Here is a 21,523-nt window from a genome sequence, read left to right as displayed (position 1 = left end):
ATAAGAGAATTTTTATTTATTTAGTTTTTTGCCACTGTGCTATCCAAGGTCAGAAAACTATTGGAAAATAATCTAGGGAGGCAGAAAAGTTGGTTATGGATTGAGGGGACTGTCTTAGATACTAATGAAAATTATGTCACGCTGGGCTCTTTAGGGGCCACAGTAGAGGGAGTAGTGGTCGCAGAGTTTAGACCTCAGGGCAGCAACCTCAGCACTTGCGTTCTGGCTGAGAAAAAATTCAGATCCAAGACTGCAGTTATAAGAGAGAGTTGATTTAGAAAGTCACAGAAGTAGAAAAGATGAGCCAGCTTTGTGGGCTCAGGAAATAAGTTACAGTGGCAAAAGAGCCCTTGGAGCTTAGGAGAAAGGCAAAGATGCCTGGGGGGAAGTAGAGGGAGGCGAGGACAGCACAAGCACTGCACTCTCCAGTGAGATTGGGCTGGGGAGCAGGGAGGGCAGGCGTGGGTGTGTTCTTTAGGAGGAGAGTCCATGCTGGGTCCTTTGTCTTAAGGTTTTTGTCTGTTTTCCAAAGGTGGGCATTCTAGGGGAGCTCTTAGGGGAGGAATATTTAGCAGCTTTCTGCTGATGCACCAAAATGAGATTTATTCCCCTGGCTTCATTCATACCTGGGTGTGGTTGGCACAAATGGCACTAATTGATTTCGGTTATCCGTCTCCCTGATTAGGGTGATTTTAGCTATTTACTCTCCGGTTAGATAAATAGCTCTGAGAAGTGTAAACCATTTATTCTTAAGTGTCCTTGGTTAGGGAAGATAGGATTTTGTGATTCACTAGATGGCTGTGAACTGCTTGGCTGTTTAACTACCTGCCTCGGTTTTCCTATTTTACTTGTCCTGGCTTACTAACCTGTCTCAGTAGGGTTTGTGTTAGAGAAGAGGAAAGAGAACCCTGCTCTGTGCCCAGACTAATCTTGGAGGGAGTGTTCCTCTCTGGGTACAACACTGGGACTCACGTTGGATTTCCAGGAGGATCTAAGCACAGGCCTTCAACTCTAAACCCACAGAAGTTTCTGTATTGGGAGCCTTCGAGGTTCTGCTGAGAATGGGACTGAGACTGAGAAGAAAAAAATCTATCCCGAATGACCCTGATGTCTGCTTGGAAGTGGGAAGGTGAGGGGTGGCTTCCTTGCTACACATGGATCAGCTTTGCCCTGGGCCACGCTGTCGGGCTGCATTGTCAGGCTTCTAGGAGGTCCGTTCACCCCTGAACAGAGACCCTTTAAAGCTGGGAAAGACGTAGGTGCAGGACCTCTTGGGGAGCTGTGAGTCCCAGAGCTTATGTATCTTACGAGCGGGGATGTGTCATGTTGGAACTGTGGTGAAGGATGACTAGCCAGAGGAAAGACAATGCTGAGCCCCATTGGAGAGGATTAGTCCTCCAAACGGGCAAGGGCGGGAGGGCTTCAGAGGCTTGGTGGCAGGATGTGGTCAGAGATGCTTGACTTCAGAGCGAGCTGCTTCTCAACTGCCACCACAGAAGTGCAGATAGCCACCGTAGGGACTTTTTGAACAGTCACTCATATATTATTATGTATAAAATTCAAAGGGTTCAACAGTAATGTCATGAGTTGTTTTTATAAATATATACAAAGGAGCACTTCGCATAAGAGCTTTAGGCAGAATATATTAAAATGGAGAGTTCTGATTTAGATTTTACCGAAGAAATGAAATAATAGTAACAAGAGAGAAAAATCTGAGAGCTCTTATAAATTTAGGGAATTTATCCTTTTAAAACTAGGATCCAAGAACATCTTGTTAGAAAATGTCAATTCAGTGTTGTACTAGTTGAGACAATTTATAATTTTAAAAATTATACAGCCATCATCAGATTCCACCTCAGAAGGAAACAACCGAAGAAAGCAAGGGGCAAGCAGTAAACATACTGAAGACCGTGATTCCATCATTTATATCATTAATCTCACAAACATGCTACTATAGTCCCCATTTTAAGATAGAAAAAATAGGGTTGAAAAGGTTATATAATTTGTTCTAAGTTAGTCTAAGGGTAAAGGGAATGCCAGGATTTAAACCTTAATTATTAGACCCCAAAGTCTATGCACTTTCACATCAAAGAGGGAGGAGAAACTGCCTTGTAAAGGGCATGGAGCTACCCAGTAAAGGTAAGAGGGCAGCATTAAGATGTTTCTGTGAAGATGGCTATTACGATGGGGGAAAGATGTCTTTGAAAAAAATGCCCATTAGCTTAGAGAAAAAAAAAAAGCAATGCTCAGAAAATAAGTGAAATGTCATGTTAAAGTAGCAAGGAAAGCCAGATTAAATGAGAATTAATCTTCATAGTGAAAATAGTTGAAAATAGCTGAGAAAGAACCCAAGGATAATAAGAGAAAATCTACTGTAAAAATACCGAGGGGAGTGAATTTAAAAATATGTACTGCTTTTTCTGATTCTAAAATAAATATAACTGCATAAAGTGTAGAAAAATATAGAAAAAGTAATAAAATAAGGTAAAGATTGCAAGTGATTTCACCATCCAAGGATAAGTAGTAATATCTTTTCAATGCTTCCATCATATTCATTTGTAAGAATTAATCATCTTTAATATAATCTCCTCTATTTGGAGATTATATTTATGTTGCTTCCAATTTTTATTCTAATAAAGTTTTTCAAACATTAACAGGTATTCATTTAGAATTAACATATTATAATTATACAAGTAATAGTTGATAATTTTCACTATCAGTAACCAACTATTGCAGTATAATTAATGGCTTATTGTATCTACTTTTTGTCACCACTCTAGATAAAACCACTACATTGAATATCTGTATTTTGATATCTTTATAAGTATTTAAATGCACATTATATTTTATAATAGTTGTATTTAAAAAGGCAATTTGCACTCTTCAAAGAATTTTTATTTCATCTACATTTTAAAAAATTGATGACATGAAGTTGTTATAATATTATTACTGTCATTTTAATCCCTATGAGGACACTAATGATATCTCATCTTTTATTTATGATGCTGGTAATTTTTGGTCACCCTATTTTTCTTGATCACTATAGATCTGAATTTAATAATCTCGCTGATCTTTACAAAATACAACTTTTTATATTGTTAATATCACCTTGTTTTCTGTTTTCTATTTACTTGGCTTTTATTCTAACCTTTTTAATTTTTTTTCTTTACCTTACTTAAATATGCTATTTCTTTTAGTTCTTAAGTTGTAACTTAGATCATTATGTATTTTAAAACCTGTCTTATTGTAATATGTCTTTAATATTATACTTTCCCTTTAACAACTGAGCTACCAACGTCCAACAAAATTTTATATGTTGTGTTTTAATTATCAGTCCATTTGAAATATTTTCTAATTTAACTTTTGCTTTTTTTATTTGACTCACTGGTTATTTATTAGAGTGTTTTTTAACTATCAGGTGTTTAAAAATGTACCAAATATTTTATTGTTATTGATTTCTAGTTTATTCCTATTGTGATTAAAAAATATGCTGTAAGATTCCAATTTTTGAAACTTATTATGATTTTTAAAATTACCTACTATATGGTGTATTCTGCAGTTGTCAGTACATATCAATTTGGTCAATTTGATTGATAAGGTTGTTTAAATCTTTAATAATCTTACTGATTTCTGTGTACTTGTTCTATCAGTTATTTGGAAAGTGATGTTCGAATCTTCAATTATGATTATGGATATGCCTTTCTTTCACTTAATTCAGGCAAGTTTTTTGCTCCCTGTATTTGAAGCTCTGTTGTTTATTATATACATTTTAAAACACTTGTCTTCCTGATGAAACTTTTTATCATTAGGAAATGTCATCTGAAAATATTCTTGTATTAAAGTTGCTTTGTCTGATATATTAATATAATCATGTCAACTTTTTATGATGTTTACATGATATCTTTTCCATTGTTGATTTTCAACTCACCTGAACCTTTATATTGTATTAGAAAGCTTATCTTTTTACTAAATGCACATCACCGGGTTTTCTAATTTTTCATTTTGAGTCCTGGGAAGAAAGATAATCACCTACTAGAACAATTAAATGCAAATGTTTAAAATAATACAACAGAACTCAGTCTTTACAAGGTTGACATTGGCCAGTTGTTGACTAACACTTAACTAGATTTGCAAAGAAACAGGCACTTACGACCTTTGTTCAAGAAGAAAAGAGCAGGTCAATGTAGGAAAGAACACTTTTAACAAATCTTGAAGAAAGATAATGTCAATTATATGGAAGAGGCAAAACAAACCATTAGATCCATTCGGGAGTAATATCTTTCCTGGGCTACTTGGCATTTATAATTTACATTCTGCTCTAATAAAATATAAATACATTTTCTTATAAGTAACATTTTCAGAGTGAGTTTGTCCTTGGAGTCCCAAATCAACATCTCATCAAGTTTATGTTTCAAAGCCTCCACATTCACGGTTTTTGCAATCCATAGAAGTAATGCTTAAAAACCTAAATTTTCACCTATTGCCTTGCATGGGAAGACAGACAGCGAGGAGGCCGCTGAGGGAGGAGGGGGAACAGGCCTTGGCAGTCCCTTCAGCCTCAGGGCACTAGAGGGAGCGATTTTCCCAGCCAAATGCAGGTAACCTTGGCCCAGTTCTGAACACAGTGGTGAAGCTGGGAGGAGGGGGGAGGGGTGGGGGCGGGAGCAGAGTGCACGCTGGGGAGGTGGGGGTTGGGTGGGAGGAGTGGGCAGTGTGCCTGAGCTCGTGGGCGGCCAGGAGGCTGGCAGGAAACGTTGGCGTCCTACTGCTTCCCTACCAGCACCCACAGAAAGCACAGCAGGAGCCACACCCCGCCCCGACGCCAGGGGCCCAGGTACTCCCACAAAGGCCACAGGCCTGGACCAAGGGGCCCACTTAGATCCTGGGGGGCTGTGCCTTCCTGTTCTTCAAATGTCCCCGCGGAACTTTAAGGAGGCCCTGTTTTGTGCAGGACTTGTTGGGGGATCCGCAGGATTTGTGGGATGTAGTCTGGTTGCCCTGGGTCACACTGGTGTTGCTATCACAGGGGCAGACACCCTCTCAAACCGGTGCTTGGGCCTCGCTGGCTGACCACCTGTGGACAGTTCATGCTGTGTCCCTCTACCTGAGCGGCCTTGCACTAGAAGCGAGATCTCCGGGGGGAAGGGCTGCAGGGAGACCCATGAGCACCTTCAGAGAGGTGAACCCAGAGCACAAAGCTCCAGGACAACACACACAGCTGTGCTTAGGAAACTCTGCCTCCTTCCATTCTCACCTGGCTTCGGGATTCTCCTGCTGGGAAGACCTTTGGCTGCTGTAAGCAAGCCTGAGAGAGCGCCCAGCGGGAGAGGCCTGGGAGACACGGAGTCTCTGTGGGGGGAGTACCTAAGCCGCTAGGGAAGGGACATTTATTTCTATGGTGCTTCAAGATATTGCTTGAACGCACAAACAGGACAGTATTTAAATTTCTCTGAGATGTTTTCTATTTGTCTCCCCCTTTATCTTCGTGTGATAGTGGACACATGGCAGGCAAAAAGCGGGAAATCCAGTTACAGGTAGGCATGACCTAGCAGCAGTTCTTAACTTGGTGGCACGGGCACTGGAAGGCCATGTACAGTGCCTTCCGTTTTGCAGGCTGTCATCAACACCCAAAGCCTCTGGGAGGAGATGCTGCAGAACAAAGGCGTAACAGGTACTGGGGTCCCTCCCCCCACCAGTAACCTCGAGTTTGGCCCAGGGCACCTCATGGCACCCCAGCACGGAGCACGGCTCCCTGCTTCCACATTAGGCCCTGCTATGTCTTTGGCTCTGCCCCTGCCCCTGCCCTGGGATAAGCTGCTATTTCAAATTGTTGACTCTTTCATAAATATCACCTTCTAGTGATCGATGTTTACCAAGCCTGGTGCGGACCCTGCAAAGCAATGCAAACGTTATTCAGGAAATTGAAAAATGAGCTGAACGAAGAGGAAATTCTGCATTTTGTTGTAGTAAGGATTTAACTTCCATAAGACTATTGTTTTCTTGTTACTTTAGGTGTTCAAGTGTTCTCTTTAAGGATTTTGTTGAGTTAAACAACCTGTCAACTCTTCAGAATGGACAGTGTTTACGGGTAGTTTTACTCTATGTTTAGTTCAACCTGATCTGAAAACAAACGAGATTTTTGCCCCATGCCTAGATCATTGAGATTATTGGCCATGGTTGTGAACATTAGAAAAGTATACAAATGGTTATCTGTTTATTGATGTTTCTTTTCATCTGACCTTATGCAGTGTGTCTTAGAATCAGGGCTCCAAGTACTACTCACTGAATAGCTTTGGGAAGGGCTCTGTGCATTTACCGGGGTTGGTATAAGAGGTTAAAAGACAGTACCAGAAGGATCTAACAGCTGGCTAATGGGTCACAGACCATCAGGCGTCATCAGAAAATTCTATTAATCCTCCTCACTCAGCACACACAGCTCAGAGCGGTGTGAGGATACAGGTCTGAGCTTTATGACTGTCCTTTCAGCAGTACCCACACCAGACTGAATGCCTCAGCCTACTCCACAGGCATCAGTTCCATGACTATGTCTATCCCACTGGGAAATGCTAGTAGTCTTTCCAAGATATGCCTAACTACCATACTTACATCTGTTAAATTTATCAAAAAAATGTTCGCATTGTCCTTGAATGTTCTGTTATGTTTGAACACATTCAACAGTAGTATACTCACATAAACTGATGCTGTCTTTATATGACTTCTAAAGGGTAAAGAAAATGAATTCTTAGTTTCCAAACCTCCATTGTAAACAATGGACAGTCGCCCTCTGCTGGATATTTTACTTTCTGCAGGTAGCCTCTTTGGGGACCTTTCTGAACTTGTGAATTTAAATCCAAAATGAAGACTTATGACATTGATTACCTTTTACATCAGCCCAAATTGAATGGTCATATACATTATTTTCTGTTATGTTCCCTTTTAAAAGACTTTGAGACTTGTACTAACATTGTACCAACACATATAAAATTCAGTAAAAATTATTTATTGTTCTTTTATAATGTTAAATGCTTTACATGTTAGTGCTTTATTATGATATAAACATTGTAATAATGATATCTGATTAGTTTATCTATAAAATAAAATATTTGACTTCTGTTGCTTAATATGGTAGATTACTTTCTTTCAGCCTCTTTCATTCTTTTTTTGGGTAGTGGTGGTGGGGGGTGAGGGTGCCATAAATGTGAACAGCCAGAGTCAGGTTGAGGCCAAATGATGCAGAGCCTGATATGCCAGTGTTTGCAATTTGATCCTTAAAACAACTATAGCCATACGAAGAGAATGCTGAGTAAATATAAAAATAAAATGTATGTGTATCTGTGTTTGTTTGTTTGTTTGTTTGAATATAGTGTATCTAATGACTTAGATATAGTTTCCTATATTATCATCTGAAATATTAATATCTATTTTCCAGGCTGAAGCTGACAGCATTATGGCCTTGCAGCCATTTAGAGATAATTGTGAACCGGTTTTTCTTTTTGGTGTTGTAAGTATAATATTTATTTTCTCAAATGTATTATCAGATTCCAATTCCTAGTTAAAGAGCAAGTAGCATTATAAAATTACCACAGAACTCTTTTCTGGTGAAAGTCATAGATTTTTTTCTTTTACTTCACCTTTGCTTCTCTGTTAATATATTTTATATAAACTGAATTCTAGGAGCTAATAATGGAGAGATTAGACTACCACACACTGAGCTGATCAAAGAAAAGGAACACAAGATGTATTTACCTTTCTTAAAGAAATAATCAGACAGCCTGGCCGGTGTGGCTCAGTGGTTGAGTGTTGACCTATGTACCAGGAGGTCACGGTTCAATTAAGGATCAGGGCACATGCCTGGGTTGTGATCCCCAAGGGGAAGTGTACAGGAGGCAGACGATTGTCTCTCTCATCATTGATGTTTCTATCTCCCTCTTCCTTCCTCTCTGAAATCAATAAAAACATATATTTTTTAAAAAAATAATCAGACATTTGTATGATGAATTATTACTTACCGGAGTGAAAAACTGGAAATTTCTTAGATACCCAATAGGAGAGTCTTGATTATAAATATTCACATATACCAATCTAAGGAAATAGCTGTGTGATCGCTATTTTTTAATGTATATTAACTTCTATCTTTGTATTTACAAAGGAAGACAGAAAGTGCATTCATCAGACTCTATTTTGGGGAAAGGATGCATAATTTTATTTTTCTTCTTTATACTTTTCTATATTATCCAAATATTCTGTGGTTAACACACAACTTTAATAATCAGAAACCCATAGTAAGTGCTATTTTCTAAGAGGAGAGTACACAGTTAAGTGCTAACTTGTTTGATAAGAGTGTGGAAGCTAGGGACCTGGGGTGGTGAGGAAAGGCCTCGAACAGAGGGCAAGGACCTCCTCTGCTGCTGGGTACTTCAATTCTCATCTTTTCTATTAAAAATAATGACTTAACACTTCTTGGATATAACTTTTCCCCTCTGTTAATACTCTTGCAATGACTTCAAGGAACTGAATCACTGAGTTCATTGAGTTTACAGTTGCATTGTAGGATCTGGCTTTGTAGGATTTGATGGATGAGATCAGGGGTCAGCCAGCTTCTTCTGTAAAGGGCCAGATACTCAGTATTTTCAGCTTTGCCAAAATACTGTCTCTGACCCCTTGGCCTGGAGTTTGTGTAGGGAACCAGAATGAGTAACTGCATGAAGTAGGAAGGGGCTTAAGCTAATGGGAGGAGACTCCAGCAGCAGCAGCAGCTAGGAGCAGGGGACTGAGGAAGAAAGACTGGAGCTCTGGGATAACCATCACCCTGCCAAGTTAGCCAGGCCTGGTCAGTAGACCTTAACCAGGAGACTCAATTAACCCAGTGCAGTTAGGTTAAAACCAAGAGGAATTGAACTGGTGACCTATTGGTGCATGGGTTGTCACTGAGACCTTATTTTTAAATGGCTAATACAATTGCTAAGAAAGGAATTGTGGAAGTATGGGTTAGGGTGGGGTTACTTAGTTTAGTTGAAGTGTTAATTTTTGACTTACCTTGAAAATGAATGTTTCCTTCATGTTCTCTTTTCCTTTAAAGAATGGCAAAATTATTTCAAAGATCGAGGGTGCAAACGCACCACTTGTTAATCAAACAATTATTAACTTGGTGAACGAGGAGAGGAAAATTGCAGCAGGTGAAATGGATCGCCCTCAGGTAATAGTTTGCACTCCTGGCCACTTTGTATTTTAAAATAGCTATGACATCTTTTTCGTTGTTTTCCTAAAGCACTTTCCCTAATTCTATAACTGTCCAGGTAACTAAACATTGCACTTTCTGGGAAGTATCTTGGCAATATGAATTAAAGGCCCTAAAAAACACACGTACTCTTTGAGCAGTTACACTCCCAATAAGTTTTCCTAAGAAGATGATGACAAATAGAAAAGAAAGCTTTTTTGAGATGTTGTCTGTTATTAAATACTAGGGGCCCAGTGCACGAATCCATGCACCTTAAAAGGACCTGTGGGCACAAGGGGGGCTCTCGTCCCATCCTCCTGGCCCCTTCTCAGGCCCTCCCGCCTTGGGCCCCAATTCCCTGCTTATTGGCAGCCCCGCTCCCACTGCTGCTGCTCCCACATGCTGATGGCTTCGGGCCCCACTCGCACCCACTAATGGCGTGTGGAGTGATTGGGGCTGGTGCCAGCAGTGGGTGGGACTAGTGGCTGCTGCCCCAATTGTCCCTCAGGGGCAGGGGGAGGTGATTGGGGCCAGCATCCATGCCTTGCACCTGCTGACAGTGCCTAGTGATCGGGACTGGCGCTGGGAGCTGGCAGCAGATGTAGGGGCTGCTCTGACACTGGCTGCAGGTGTGAGTGGGGTGAGCCCTGGCCGGGACTATGGTGTGTGGGAGCAAAGAATTTTCAGTAACCACCAGAGGCTCACCCCGATGACAGTGACCAGCTTCAAAGTCACCCAGAAACTACATTGGTCTGGTGCCCCCACTCACCTGCTGCACCAATGCACGCCAGCCAACACCCACTATGTTATGTGGTCTGCCTCCTGCTGCCAATTCCTGTCATGTTCCATGCGGGCCCCTGATGGCCAGTACACGTCATAGTGACTGGTTGTTTGGTTGTTCTGCTGTTTGGTCTATTTGCATATTAAGGTTATATATATATATATATATATATATATATATATATATATATATATATAAATTTGGAATTAAGCAATGGAGAAGATGGCGGTGGAGTAGGTAGATCTTGCTTGCACCTTCTGCTGGAACCAAACTAGAAGTAAAATGCAATTAGGGAACATTCCCTCTGAATTACCAACTGAAGACAAGTTAAAGAGGAGATTTTTTAAAGAAGGAAAAGCAGAAACTACCTTGGGACTGGTAGGAAGAGCAGGGGTCATGAGAAGGGATGGCCGGGCTCTCAGGGGCAGCAGCCCAAGAGTGTGGAGAGATATCTGGGCTACATGGGGCGGGAGTGGAGAGATTCCCCTGAGAGGAGTGAGGCCTGGACCCCCACCTGAGCTTCCCATCCCAGAGTATCAGAGCTGGGAATAGCCACCTCTGTAGCATCCAGGGTTGAAAGACTTGGGGCTTCTATTCACCAAGGAGAGATGAATCCTGCCGGGGACAAATCCGCTTATTATTTATTTATTTATTTTATATTTTATTGATTTTTTACAGGGAATAGGAGAGAGGGATAGAGATTTAGAAACATCGATGAGAGAGAGATATCGATCAGCTGCCTCTTGCACACTCCCTACTGGGGATGTGCCCAGAACCAAGGTACATGCCCTTGACCAGAATCCAACCCGGGACCTTTCAGTCAGCAAGCAGACACTCTATCCACTGAGCCAAACCGGTTTCGGCTCCACTTATTTTCCTTTATACTGTTTTCTTTTTCTATGCTTTATTCATATATTTTCCTCTCTCTTTCACAATTCATATTTGTTTTTCTTTTCTTTTTTATTCTCATGTTCTGCTTTTTTTTTTTCCTTTTATTATTCTTGTGCTCTTTTCTCTTTCCTAAATCGTTTTTTCTTTTGCAGTTGTTCTTGTTGTAGCTGTTGGGTTCCTTTGCACGGTTTTTCTTTTGTTCTGTCAGCATCTTAAAAAGCTCACATGATGTGTTCAGGGTTGAGCCTCAAAGTCATCCAGCCTGAGGGGATTCCACCCACAAACAGGACAATGACAATCAAGACCCAGTTATAACAGGAGAGCCAATGAACCCACACAAGGAAATTCCTAGAGCATCCAGCTAAAGAGATAAAAGAAACTGCATGACTGAGTCCCACAGGAAACCTAATACATAAGGACAATAAACAACGACAACAAAAAAAAAACAACAAGATTGTTTCAGTGAAGTTTGTCAACATGAAAGGTAACAATATCCATCCCAACATCATAGGGTACCAGAAGGAGAAGAAAGAGAGAAAAGGGTAGAAAACCTGTTTGAAGAATCAATGACAGAAAACTGCTCTAATTTGGTGAAAGGAAAGGCCATACAAGTTCAGGAAGCACCGAGTCCCAATCAAGATGCACTCAAAGAGATCCGCACCATATACATCATAATTAAAATGGCAAAAGTTAAAGAGATAATCATAAAGGCAACAAGAGAAAAACAGAGAGTTTCCATAAAGCTATCAGCTGATTTAAAAAAAAAAAATCCCCAAAACAAAAAGCATCACTATATCCCAGAAGGGATTGGCATGAAGTATTCAAAGTAATGGAAAGCAAGGACCAGAAGTCAAGACTACTCTATCCAGCAAGGATATCATTTACAATTAAAGGTGAAATAAAGAGTTTTCCCCAAAGAACGTTAAAAGAGTTCATTATCACCAAACCAGCATTGTAAAAAATATTAAGTTAAAGGGACAGCTTTAAGAAGAAAAAGAGAGGAACATAGGTACCAAGAAAAAAAGTGGCAATAAATAAGTACCTATCAATAGTAACTTTAAATGAAAATGGATTAAGTGTTTTGGTAAAAAAAGCACAGGATACCTGAATGGATAAGAAAACATGACCCATATATATTCTATCTACAAGAGACCCATCTCAGAATAAAAGATTCACAAAGACTGAAAGTGAAGGGATGGAAAAAGATAGTCCATGCAAATGAAAAAAAACAAAGCTGGAGTAACAATCTGACAAAATAGATTTCAAAACAAAGGCTATAAAAAGAGACAAAAGTTATTTATTCTCTTGCCAAAACAATGTTTATATATAAACTAGAGACTTGGGGCAAGAAATTCGTGGGCTGGATGGGTGGAGGGGGGCACCCTCAGCCTGGCCTGCACCCTTTTGCAGTCTGGGACCTATTGGGGGGTGTCTGCCTGCTGGCTTAGGCCCAATATCCCCAGGGAATAGGCCTAAGTTGGAAGTCAGACATCCCTCTCACAGTTTGGGGCTCTTGCAGTTCAAGACCCCTCGCTCCTTACCACTGCCTGCAGCGGAGATGGCAGAGGCTCCTGCCTCTGTGGCTGAGCCTGCCAGCCATGAGTCTGGCTTCTGGCTGAGCTGTGCTCCCCCTGTGGGAGTGAACTGACCACCAGGGGACAACTCCTGCTTTGAGTGTCTGCCCCCTGGTGGTCAGTGTGCATCAGAGCCACCTGGTAGTTCTGGTCCTTCCACTATAAAGATTGCTTGGGCTTTATTATTATAGATATATACAGAATCACAGAAGCACTTTCAGGGCTTCTCAGGTTATGAAGACCCTCATTACTGCCCCCATCCTTTCCGGTATTTTAGCCTATAGTAGGCAATGAACTATTGTTTTGAGCAAGATTTTTTTTTTTTTTTTTTTTTTTTTAAGTTAAGGTGTTATCTTTCTGTTTCTAATTTACTAATAGTAATAGTCAGGAATGGATTTTGACACTTATCAAATACTCTTTTGATTTTTTAATTATGTATTTACTAGAGGCCCAGTGCACAAAATTTGTGCATGAGGGGGGTCCCTCAGCCTGGCCTGCACCCTCTCCAATCTGGGACCCCTCGGACCTAAACGTCAGTTGGACATCCCTCTCATAGTCCAGGACTATTGGCTCCTAACTGCTCTTCTGCCTGCCTACCTGATTGCCCTTAACTACTTTTGCCTGCCAGCCTAATTGCCCACTAACTGCTCCCCTGCCTGCCTGATTGCCCCCAACTACCCTCCCCTGCAGGCCTGGTCAACCCCAGCTGTCATCCCCTGCAGGCTTGGTCCCTCAACCCCCCAATGACCTTTCCCTGCCAGTAAAAATGTCCCCAACTGCCCTCCCCTGCTGGCCATCTTGTGGTGGTCATCTTATCATGGCCATCTTGTGATGACATGAGGGCATCATGTGAGGATGCAATGACCAGGTAGGTTTTTATTATTATAGATTGTTTTCTGATTAATATATGCTTCTTTCTAATTTTGTTCCTTGTACTCCTCTTAAGTTTAAAGTTTTTTTTTTAAACCATTTCCATACAGCATATATACATTATTTATGATAGTTCCCCTACCCTACCTATTTTAAATATTCTTTATCCTATTTTATTGGAAAGTTTGGGAAAAGCAGTGTTAGATAAATGCAGGCACATTTCCACTTTACCTTTTATTCCTTGAATTATAAATATTTATTAGAAAGAAAATTTCTAAAATTCACTACCATATTAAAATGTAATTGTTTTATTTGCATTTTTCTTTCATAGTATAATGAAATTACACTTGGAGACCCAAATGCAGATGCCAGGAAAGGATCCAAAGAATCTATGGGTAAGAAAATTTAAAATAATGGCAAGGGATTTGTAGTACATGGATGCTCACCACAGCATCACCTAAAGTACAAAGAGCTGGTGATAACATCAATGTGAATTGATAAGGAACTGGTGGGATGAATGATGGTTTGTGCAATACTAGACTCAGTTATTAAAAGGAAACCTCTTTTTCCCAGCAGGCATGGCTCAGTGGTTGAGTGTTGACCTATGAATCATAAGGTCATGATTTTATTCCCAATCAGGGCATGTGGTCAGGGCACATGCCTGGGTTACAGGCACCATCCTGTGTGGGGCGCGGCAGCCAATCAGTGATTCTTTGTCATCATTGATGTTTCTGGTTTCTCTCTCCCTCTCCCTTCCTTTATGAAATCAATGAGGAAAATTTTTTTTTTTTTAGAAATTTCTTTTGCTTCCCTTCCCCTTTTCTTTGCTCTCTATAGTCTGGAGCCTTTCAGAACCAATGCCTACTTATTTATTTATTTATTTATTTATTTATTTATTTATTTATTTGTGTGTGTGTGTGTGTGTGTTTTGTTTCTTTTTATTTTATTTACAACAACTACTATTATTATTTTTACTACAAAATCTTTTGAATGTTTCTCTTGTATGCAAATGTATTGATAGTAAGTGAACCTTGATTCCAAATAGAACCACTTGGGTAGTTGAAATGCCACAATTAGAACAAAGCTGTCTATGGACAAAAATCCACTGAACATCATAGCATACATTTTTGTTACTAAAATCTTCATTATCTAGATGGCCAAGACAATGAAATTTTTCTATTTATTTTTTCCCCAGACCGAATATACAGTATTGCTATTATCAAACCCGAGGCTATGAATACTGGAAAAACTATAGAAATTAAAGAAAATGTAAGTAATATTTCACAACAATAGATTAAATTAACTGAAAAATAACAACCCCTTAATTGTCAATTTAAAGATAAGCTTATCATTTAGAATAAAAACAGGACATCATGAATTTCTGGTGCCTCGAATGGCTTTGAATGTTTTGTCTTTAAAAGGCCAGAACCACTCAGGCATTCTTATTTAAATAACTTTGATTCTTCTATTAGATTGTAGCAAATGTTTTTCATGTTGGGTGAAAACTTGTTATAAGCTGAAATTAGCTTGCTTTATTCCCTGTATGTTTTCATAAATATATAGTCCTTTTTAGATACATGATAACTTATGGATGTAGTATTTAATATTTTGCTTTAGAGAAACAAAAATTTAGAAGAAAATTGTTTTCTAATGCAAAGGTCAACAGACATTTTCTATAGAGGGTCATTTGGTAACTATTTTCAAGTTTGTTGGGTACATGGTCTCTGTCACAACAACTCTGCGGTCATATGGAGAAAGCACCAGCAGACACTATGTGCACAAACAATGTGACTATGTTCCAATAAACCTTATTTTTAAAAAATAGTCAGTGGGCTAGATTTTGACTGCAAGCTATTGTTTGCTGACCCCTGAATAAAGACTTTGTGTAGAAACAACAAAATTATATTGAAATTTGAAAGAATATTGCATGTGCAGTAGAGGAGATCACATAGAGAGCTATTTCAGAAGGGGTTGGGTATTTCTCAATGAACTTCCCATCATGCATTCTTTCTTTAGCTATAGTAGCATTATCACTGATTAATGGTCCATGGGTCATGGTACAAATATTCTCTCTCCCAATTATGAGTTGATTCAATTGATACTTCTCTCTAAGTATAAACCTCACTCCCCTTTCCCAGATTCTGGTGTGTATGTGGGAAGGGGGACACAGACTGTACCTCAGTGCCCCATATATTACTTATCCTATATAATACAGAGGTAATATGCAAATAGACCCTCACAACCTTATGTCACAAGATGGCTACCCCCACATTGTCACAAGATGGCCCCACTCCCTGATGTCACAAGTTGGTTGGCAGGGAGGGCAGTTGGGGGCGACCAGGACTGCAGAGGAGGGCAGTTGTGGGCAACAAGGCCTGCAGGAGAGGACAGTTGGGGACAACCAGGCCTGCAGGGGAGGGCAGTGGATGGGACCAAGCCTGTAGAGTGACCAGGCCTGCAAAGGAGGGCAGTTGGGGGTGATTGGGCCAGCAGGGAGCAGTTAGGTGTTCATCATGCTAGCAGGAGAGTGGTTAGGTGTCAGTCAGACCAGGGGAGGGGTTAGAGGGTAATCAGGCTGGCAAGAAGATTGGTTAGGGGCAATGAGGCAACCAGGCAGGCGAGTGTTTACAAGCCAGCAGTCCGAATTATGAGAGAGATGTCCTTCCGACTGATTGGGTCTAAACTGGCAGTCGGGCATCCCCAGAGGGTTTCCAGATTGGAGAGGGTACAGGCTGTGCTGAGGGACACGCCCCCAGTTTACGCATTTAATATACCAGGCCTCTAGTATTTTATAAAGTTTTCAAAAATAATATCTATATCAATGGTTTGCTGTTACTTATTCTAGTATGTTTTAATAGCTATAATAGTGAAGATTTTCAAATTATACAGTTGTTTTAGTTGAGGCAATACTTTTAATCATTTTATCTGAAATTTTTTGTTTTGACATACTAAACAACATTTCAGAAATGTAAATTATGTTTTAAATATATTTTATTGATTTTTTTAAGAGAGGAAGAGAGAGGGATAGAGAGCTAGAAACATCGATGAGAGAGAAACATCAATCAGCTGCCTCTTGCACAGCCCCTACCGGGGATGTGCCCACAACCAAGGTACATGCCCTTGACCTGAATCGAACCTGGGACCCTTGAGTCTGCAGGCTGACGCTCTATCCACTGAGCCAAACTGGTTTCGACAGAAATGTAAATTATGAATAGCTACTACATATCTCACCTCTCTGGAATGCAGTAAAAAGCTACATAACCCACAGGGCAGAAAAAGTTTAAGAAATGTTTTAATAAAAAGAAAATGAACACACTGCATTTTTTAAAACTATAGCAAAGAAGAAGTAATCAAGTTTAAAAGTTGCTTGAATTTTCTTTTGTCATACACTTACTAGTAGTAACTTAGCAGACATGATTTGAGTATTTAGAAATTTTTCAAATGGAATGTCAGAAGAAGAGTCACTAAGATGTAGATATAGTTCTGCAATGTCAATCCAGCCCATGGAACCAGGTCAGAGCTTGCTTTAATAATAGAAGCAGAAAGAGTTGGTGTTGTGTACTGAGGTCAAATTATTGATATAATTTCATGTAATTACTAAGTTGCTTTGAATCCAGGTTACACTTTGGACTGTGTATTATTTATTATATTTCATTGTTTAGTTCCTCATTGGATTTGTTATATTACACTAAAAACTGCTTTTTGTTACATTTTATTATACTTGAGTGTGACATATCATTAAATTACATTTTTTAAAGACAAATAAAGCATGACTAAATCTTAAATTCTGCCCTTTCCCATAATTTTATTAGTTTTGTTGTAAGAAAATTAAAATATAATAGATCATCAGCTATAACCTTAACAAAGTAAAGCCTTAAAAAAGTGATTTAAAAAATGAATGGATGGTAAAGAAACATATCTTCATGAGTGATTCAGTTAGTTTTTTCACATTTTGAGGCAATTCAATTAAATAATATAGATATTGTGATGTCTCTGGATTAAGTCTTGAAAACTTAAATACTAGGGCGCTTGACAAGGGCCTTCTGTGATATTTATTTTTGAGCCTCTTCAAATCTTGTGCCCTATTGATTGTGCTGAAATCTTTACATGAAAATCTGGGTGGTATGTTAAGCCTAGGACATAAATGTCCTTGAGTTGGTTTACATGTGCTCCTTCAACCTCTAGATCTGACCTTGCTTTCTCTCATTGAAGATTGCCAATGCAGGGTTTGTCATAGAAGCAGAAGATAATAGAGTGCTCACTGAAAACCAAGTGAGGGACTTCTATAGAAAAATATCAGAGCAGGTAAGAAGTATAACAAAAACCCCACTGTGTTTTCAAATAAATTACATTCTTACAGGCTGTAGATCCTCATCATAGAAAGGCAAATGCATAAGTGTAACCAACCAAATAAGCTCCTGCTCCCCCTGTTTTGTCCATAGCAGGGTAATACCAGAGATGGTGACTCTGGAAAAATCTCCAGCAGTCAATCAAAAGTGGGTGATCTGATTGTGTTCTTTTGGAGTGAAGGCCTCATTACCTTATGTCCTCTAAGACTTGCTGCATGAGCCTGGAAGTAAATATCCAGGAATTTCCTGTAGATTTTTATCCCAGGTTGAAGGCTACTTGTCATGCACTTTCCAAGAAAGCTTTAATTCTTTCTGTACCCAAACTTTCTCTCAAGCTATTTTTTAATTCTGTCTTGCTTGGCGGAATATGATACAGGCAGTGCCATGTATTGGAAAGTGCACTGGCTTATGAGTGGGGAGACATAGCTTCTACAAGTTGACTGTCCAATATGGTAGCCATTAGATACATTAAATACGTTAAATAGAAACTAAATAAAAATGCAGTCCCATTTGCACTAACCACCTATGTTGAAGAGCACAGAACATGTTTGTCATCATGGAGAAAGTCCTACTGCACTGCACTTTGTAAACTAGCTGCACCACTCTAAGCATCTCTATTAGCCCCAGGAAAGGATTAGACTAGCAATGCCAGCATGACCTGGGAGCTTTGGAGAAAATCCAATTCCTGGGACCCATCCTAAATCTACTGCATCATCAACTCTGGGATTGGACTCCAGAAACCTGTGTTTACATAACAAGCCCTTCAGATGAGTTGGAAACCTCCTAGAGTTTGAGAATAGTTACTAGACTATCTTTAAGATCAATCCCTGCTGGCCTTGAACTTTAATCCTTGAAAGATGTGTCTGTAACTGGACCTTAATTAGGATGCCATTCCCTTGCCCAGTGATCATGAAGGGGAAGATGCTACTTGACTTAGGTAGTAGCTGCCATGTTAGCTTATCCATTTCAAGAGCCTGAACAGTTTATCATTTTATTTTGTAGCCTGATTTTGAAGAGTTTGTCTCATTAATGACAAATAGACTGAGCTATGTTCTAGTGGTATCTCGAAGCAATGAACAAGAATTTGCCTTGGAAGGAGAAAATATAACTGAACCTGAGACCGAACCGCAAGAACCACCTGAGGATCAACCTGAGATGGACACACCTCCAGTGGTGAAGAAAAAGTGGGGCAGGTAGCTCAAGACCAAGAACTTATGATTTGCAAGGTCTTAGTAGGTAATGAAAAGTGATGCCCAAATATCTCAAAATCGAAAGACAAGCATATTTATGTTAAAGCTGCAAGTATTTCTCTCAGTCAATCTAACGCACTGTATGTTCAGTAAAACTGGGATTGCCCTGAAAGTTTATATCAAGAGGATTAACAAGGGGAAATTTTTCACTTGTCTTTCTACAGCTGGACATACCAGTCTGGCTTCATTGGCTGGATCTCGGAGGGTAGACTCCAATCTCCTCTCCCAATTTCCCACATTCTGCTTACACCTTTCCTATGTCCTAAAGATATCAAATGTACTCTGCCCTTTTGCTTAAGGCATTTAGTGGTTATATGTTGCTAAGAATTTAGTAGTTTTTATTTTTGCTAATGGGCTTTTAAATATTTGAAATCAAATGTTAACTTATAGAAGGTTGGTTTTTATGAACTACTATTTGTGTCTTTTATTCATCTGAAGACTCAGAAAATCCAGAATTTAATACCAAGGTTATCAGTGTTGTGCTGGAAGGAAAGGTAGGTAAACAGGAACAAATTGAGATTAGCTAAGTCTTGAGGCTTCATGATGTGTGTCTCCCATGCTGGGTAGACCACCTCTCCATTGCTGGTTTGGAATCTCCAAAATTTTCCTTGTTGTGTTATTAATGTATTGTATTGGCTTTTCTTAAGTACCAACACCTACTGATTTGTAGCAATGTCAGAGCTTTTTCGGTAGCATGGAGATGCTACTATCACTCATTCCAAAATTTAAGTGGGATAGAAGCGCTCACTAAGGTAAATCAACTGCTGACAAAGGGCTTTAGAAATAGTGCTACTTACTTTCAGAGTTTTAAGGGAAAATGATAATCATTTGTCAAACGATGTGGCAGGTTAGGTGGAATCTACCTTCACCTCTTCCCAGGACCAACCTGGAGTTACAACTAAAAAATAGAAAAATTATCTTGAATAACCAACCGAGGACCACATGGAGAGAAGCCTTATAGCCAAGGACATCCAAAGGAGGCCACATTATTACTTGTAGGAAGTGTGGAGGCATGAGGGGCTGACGGGGCTCCCACAGGTGGCAGCTGAATTTCTGGAGGGATATCTCAGCTGTAGGAGTTTCATCTGAGAAGTCTAGGATCTAACCTCAAACTGGGCTCCTGAGCCCAGAGCATCAGAATTAGGAAAAGTGCCTACATAACATCGGACAGTGAAAAGAGGGGTTTCTGTCTGCAAGGGAGAGATAGCTAAAAATAAAGGCATCCGCCTAAATGGCCAACACACAAAATTTCATTTTCGGCCACTCACCCTGGGATCTAGTGGATTAAAGACAGAATGGACTAGAGCTATATGAAGAGAGGCTAGGGTTGGTGGCTCTGAGAAGAGAACTGAGAGGTCAGCCACCAGAATCCCTGTGCTGAGTTATTCCCCTCATACTGCAGAAGCCATCTTTCTTTTGTTTTCTTTTTTTAAATCTTTTTTAAAAATTTATTTTATTGATATTTGACAGAGAGGAAGGGAGAGGGATAGAGACTTAGAAACATCGATGAGAGTGAAAAATCGATCAGCTGCCTCCTGCACACCCTCTACTGGGGATGTGCTCGCAACCATGGAACATAACCTTGACCAGAATCAATCCTGGGACCTTTCAGTCCTCCGGCTGATGCTCCATTAACTGAGCCAAACAAGTCAGGGCAGAAACCATCTTTCTTAAGCTAAGCATTCCTCTCTATGCAGTATAAGCTTAGGGAAAAGCAATAGCACCACCCATTGGAATTCTTTTGGCCCTAACCTGTGGAGCTTAAGCCCTGTTGAGGAGGATATTGATGAAAGTATTACATGTCCCCTCAACCCATTGTTGTCTCCCAGCCTACCCCTGCTCCCCTTTGTCTGTGTCCATTGGATATGTTTATATGCATACAAGTTCTTTGGTTGATCTCTTACCCACCCACTCTCTCCTGCCTTCCCTTTGAGATTTGACTGTATTTTTTATGATTCTCTGTCTCTGGATCTATTTTTGTTCACCAAGTTATGCTGTCCATTATATTCCACAAATGAGTGAGATCATGTGATATGTATCTTTCTCTGACTGGCTTATATTTTTAATGTGATAGAGAAATGCAATTTATCTTTATGTGAAATTAGACTTTTATTTGTTTTACTAAACTCTGAATTATTTGTAAACATATTATCAGTTTTAATTTTCTGTCATGGCTATTAAACTTCATCTTATAATCTTAAATTATATTTTGAATTTCAGCACTTTAGAAGAATATCTGGATAAAGAAAATATACATCAGTTTTGTGATGTTGAAGAGGATGAAGAAAATGTTCATAAGTTTATTGATATCTTCTTCCCTGATTTCAAAAACATGAAAGTAGAAAAGATACTGGCATTACTTCGACCAGATCTCTTTCAAGCAAAGAAAGGTAAGAAATAAGGTACAAATTGTTTATTTCATAAATGGATTTGAATAAACCCTAGTGTAATTACATTAAAATATATTATTTTAGGACTTAACTTTGAAGAAAAAAAACCTAAAGTAAGAAATTTAGTTAATATTAATTTACAAATTTTCAATAATAAAACAACTTGCAGTAAAGAGTTTTACAAAGTATTTTCCAGTTTAT

At 39.5% G+C, this 21,523-nt stretch overlaps 1 protein-coding gene across 1 annotated transcript in view; it reads left to right on the top strand.

The window, feature by feature from the left end:
• Nucleotides 1–5,501: 5,501 nt before the first annotated feature.
• Nucleotides 5,502–21,523, top strand: part of LOC311629329 (thioredoxin domain-containing protein 3-like) — a gene marked incomplete at both ends in the record, with an annotated part of 70,640 nt that continues 54,618 nt past the window's right edge. Inside the window, 10 exons of the mRNA XM_084897303.1 lie at nucleotides 5,502–5,534; nucleotides 5,614–5,671; nucleotides 5,860–5,966; nucleotides 7,430–7,501; nucleotides 9,080–9,196; nucleotides 13,665–13,728; nucleotides 14,529–14,602; nucleotides 17,546–17,638; nucleotides 18,685–18,875; nucleotides 21,153–21,322. Coding sequence (XP_084753429.1) covers nucleotides 5,502–5,534; nucleotides 5,614–5,671; nucleotides 5,860–5,966; nucleotides 7,430–7,501; nucleotides 9,080–9,196; nucleotides 13,665–13,728; nucleotides 14,529–14,602; nucleotides 17,546–17,638; nucleotides 18,685–18,875; nucleotides 21,153–21,322 — 979 coding nt within the window. The remainder of the gene's footprint in view (nucleotides 5,535–5,613; nucleotides 5,672–5,859; nucleotides 5,967–7,429; nucleotides 7,502–9,079; nucleotides 9,197–13,664; nucleotides 13,729–14,528; nucleotides 14,603–17,545; nucleotides 17,639–18,684; nucleotides 18,876–21,152; nucleotides 21,323–21,523) is intronic.

The sequence above is a fragment of the Pipistrellus hanaki genome (assembly GCF_964339955.1).
Source record: "Pipistrellus hanaki genome assembly, chromosome: 10".
In the NCBI taxonomy this organism is placed as follows: domain Eukaryota; kingdom Metazoa; phylum Chordata; class Mammalia; order Chiroptera; family Vespertilionidae; genus Pipistrellus; species Pipistrellus hanaki.
Note: the sequence above shows the minus strand (reverse complement) of the source record. Positions and strands in the feature narration are given on the sequence as shown.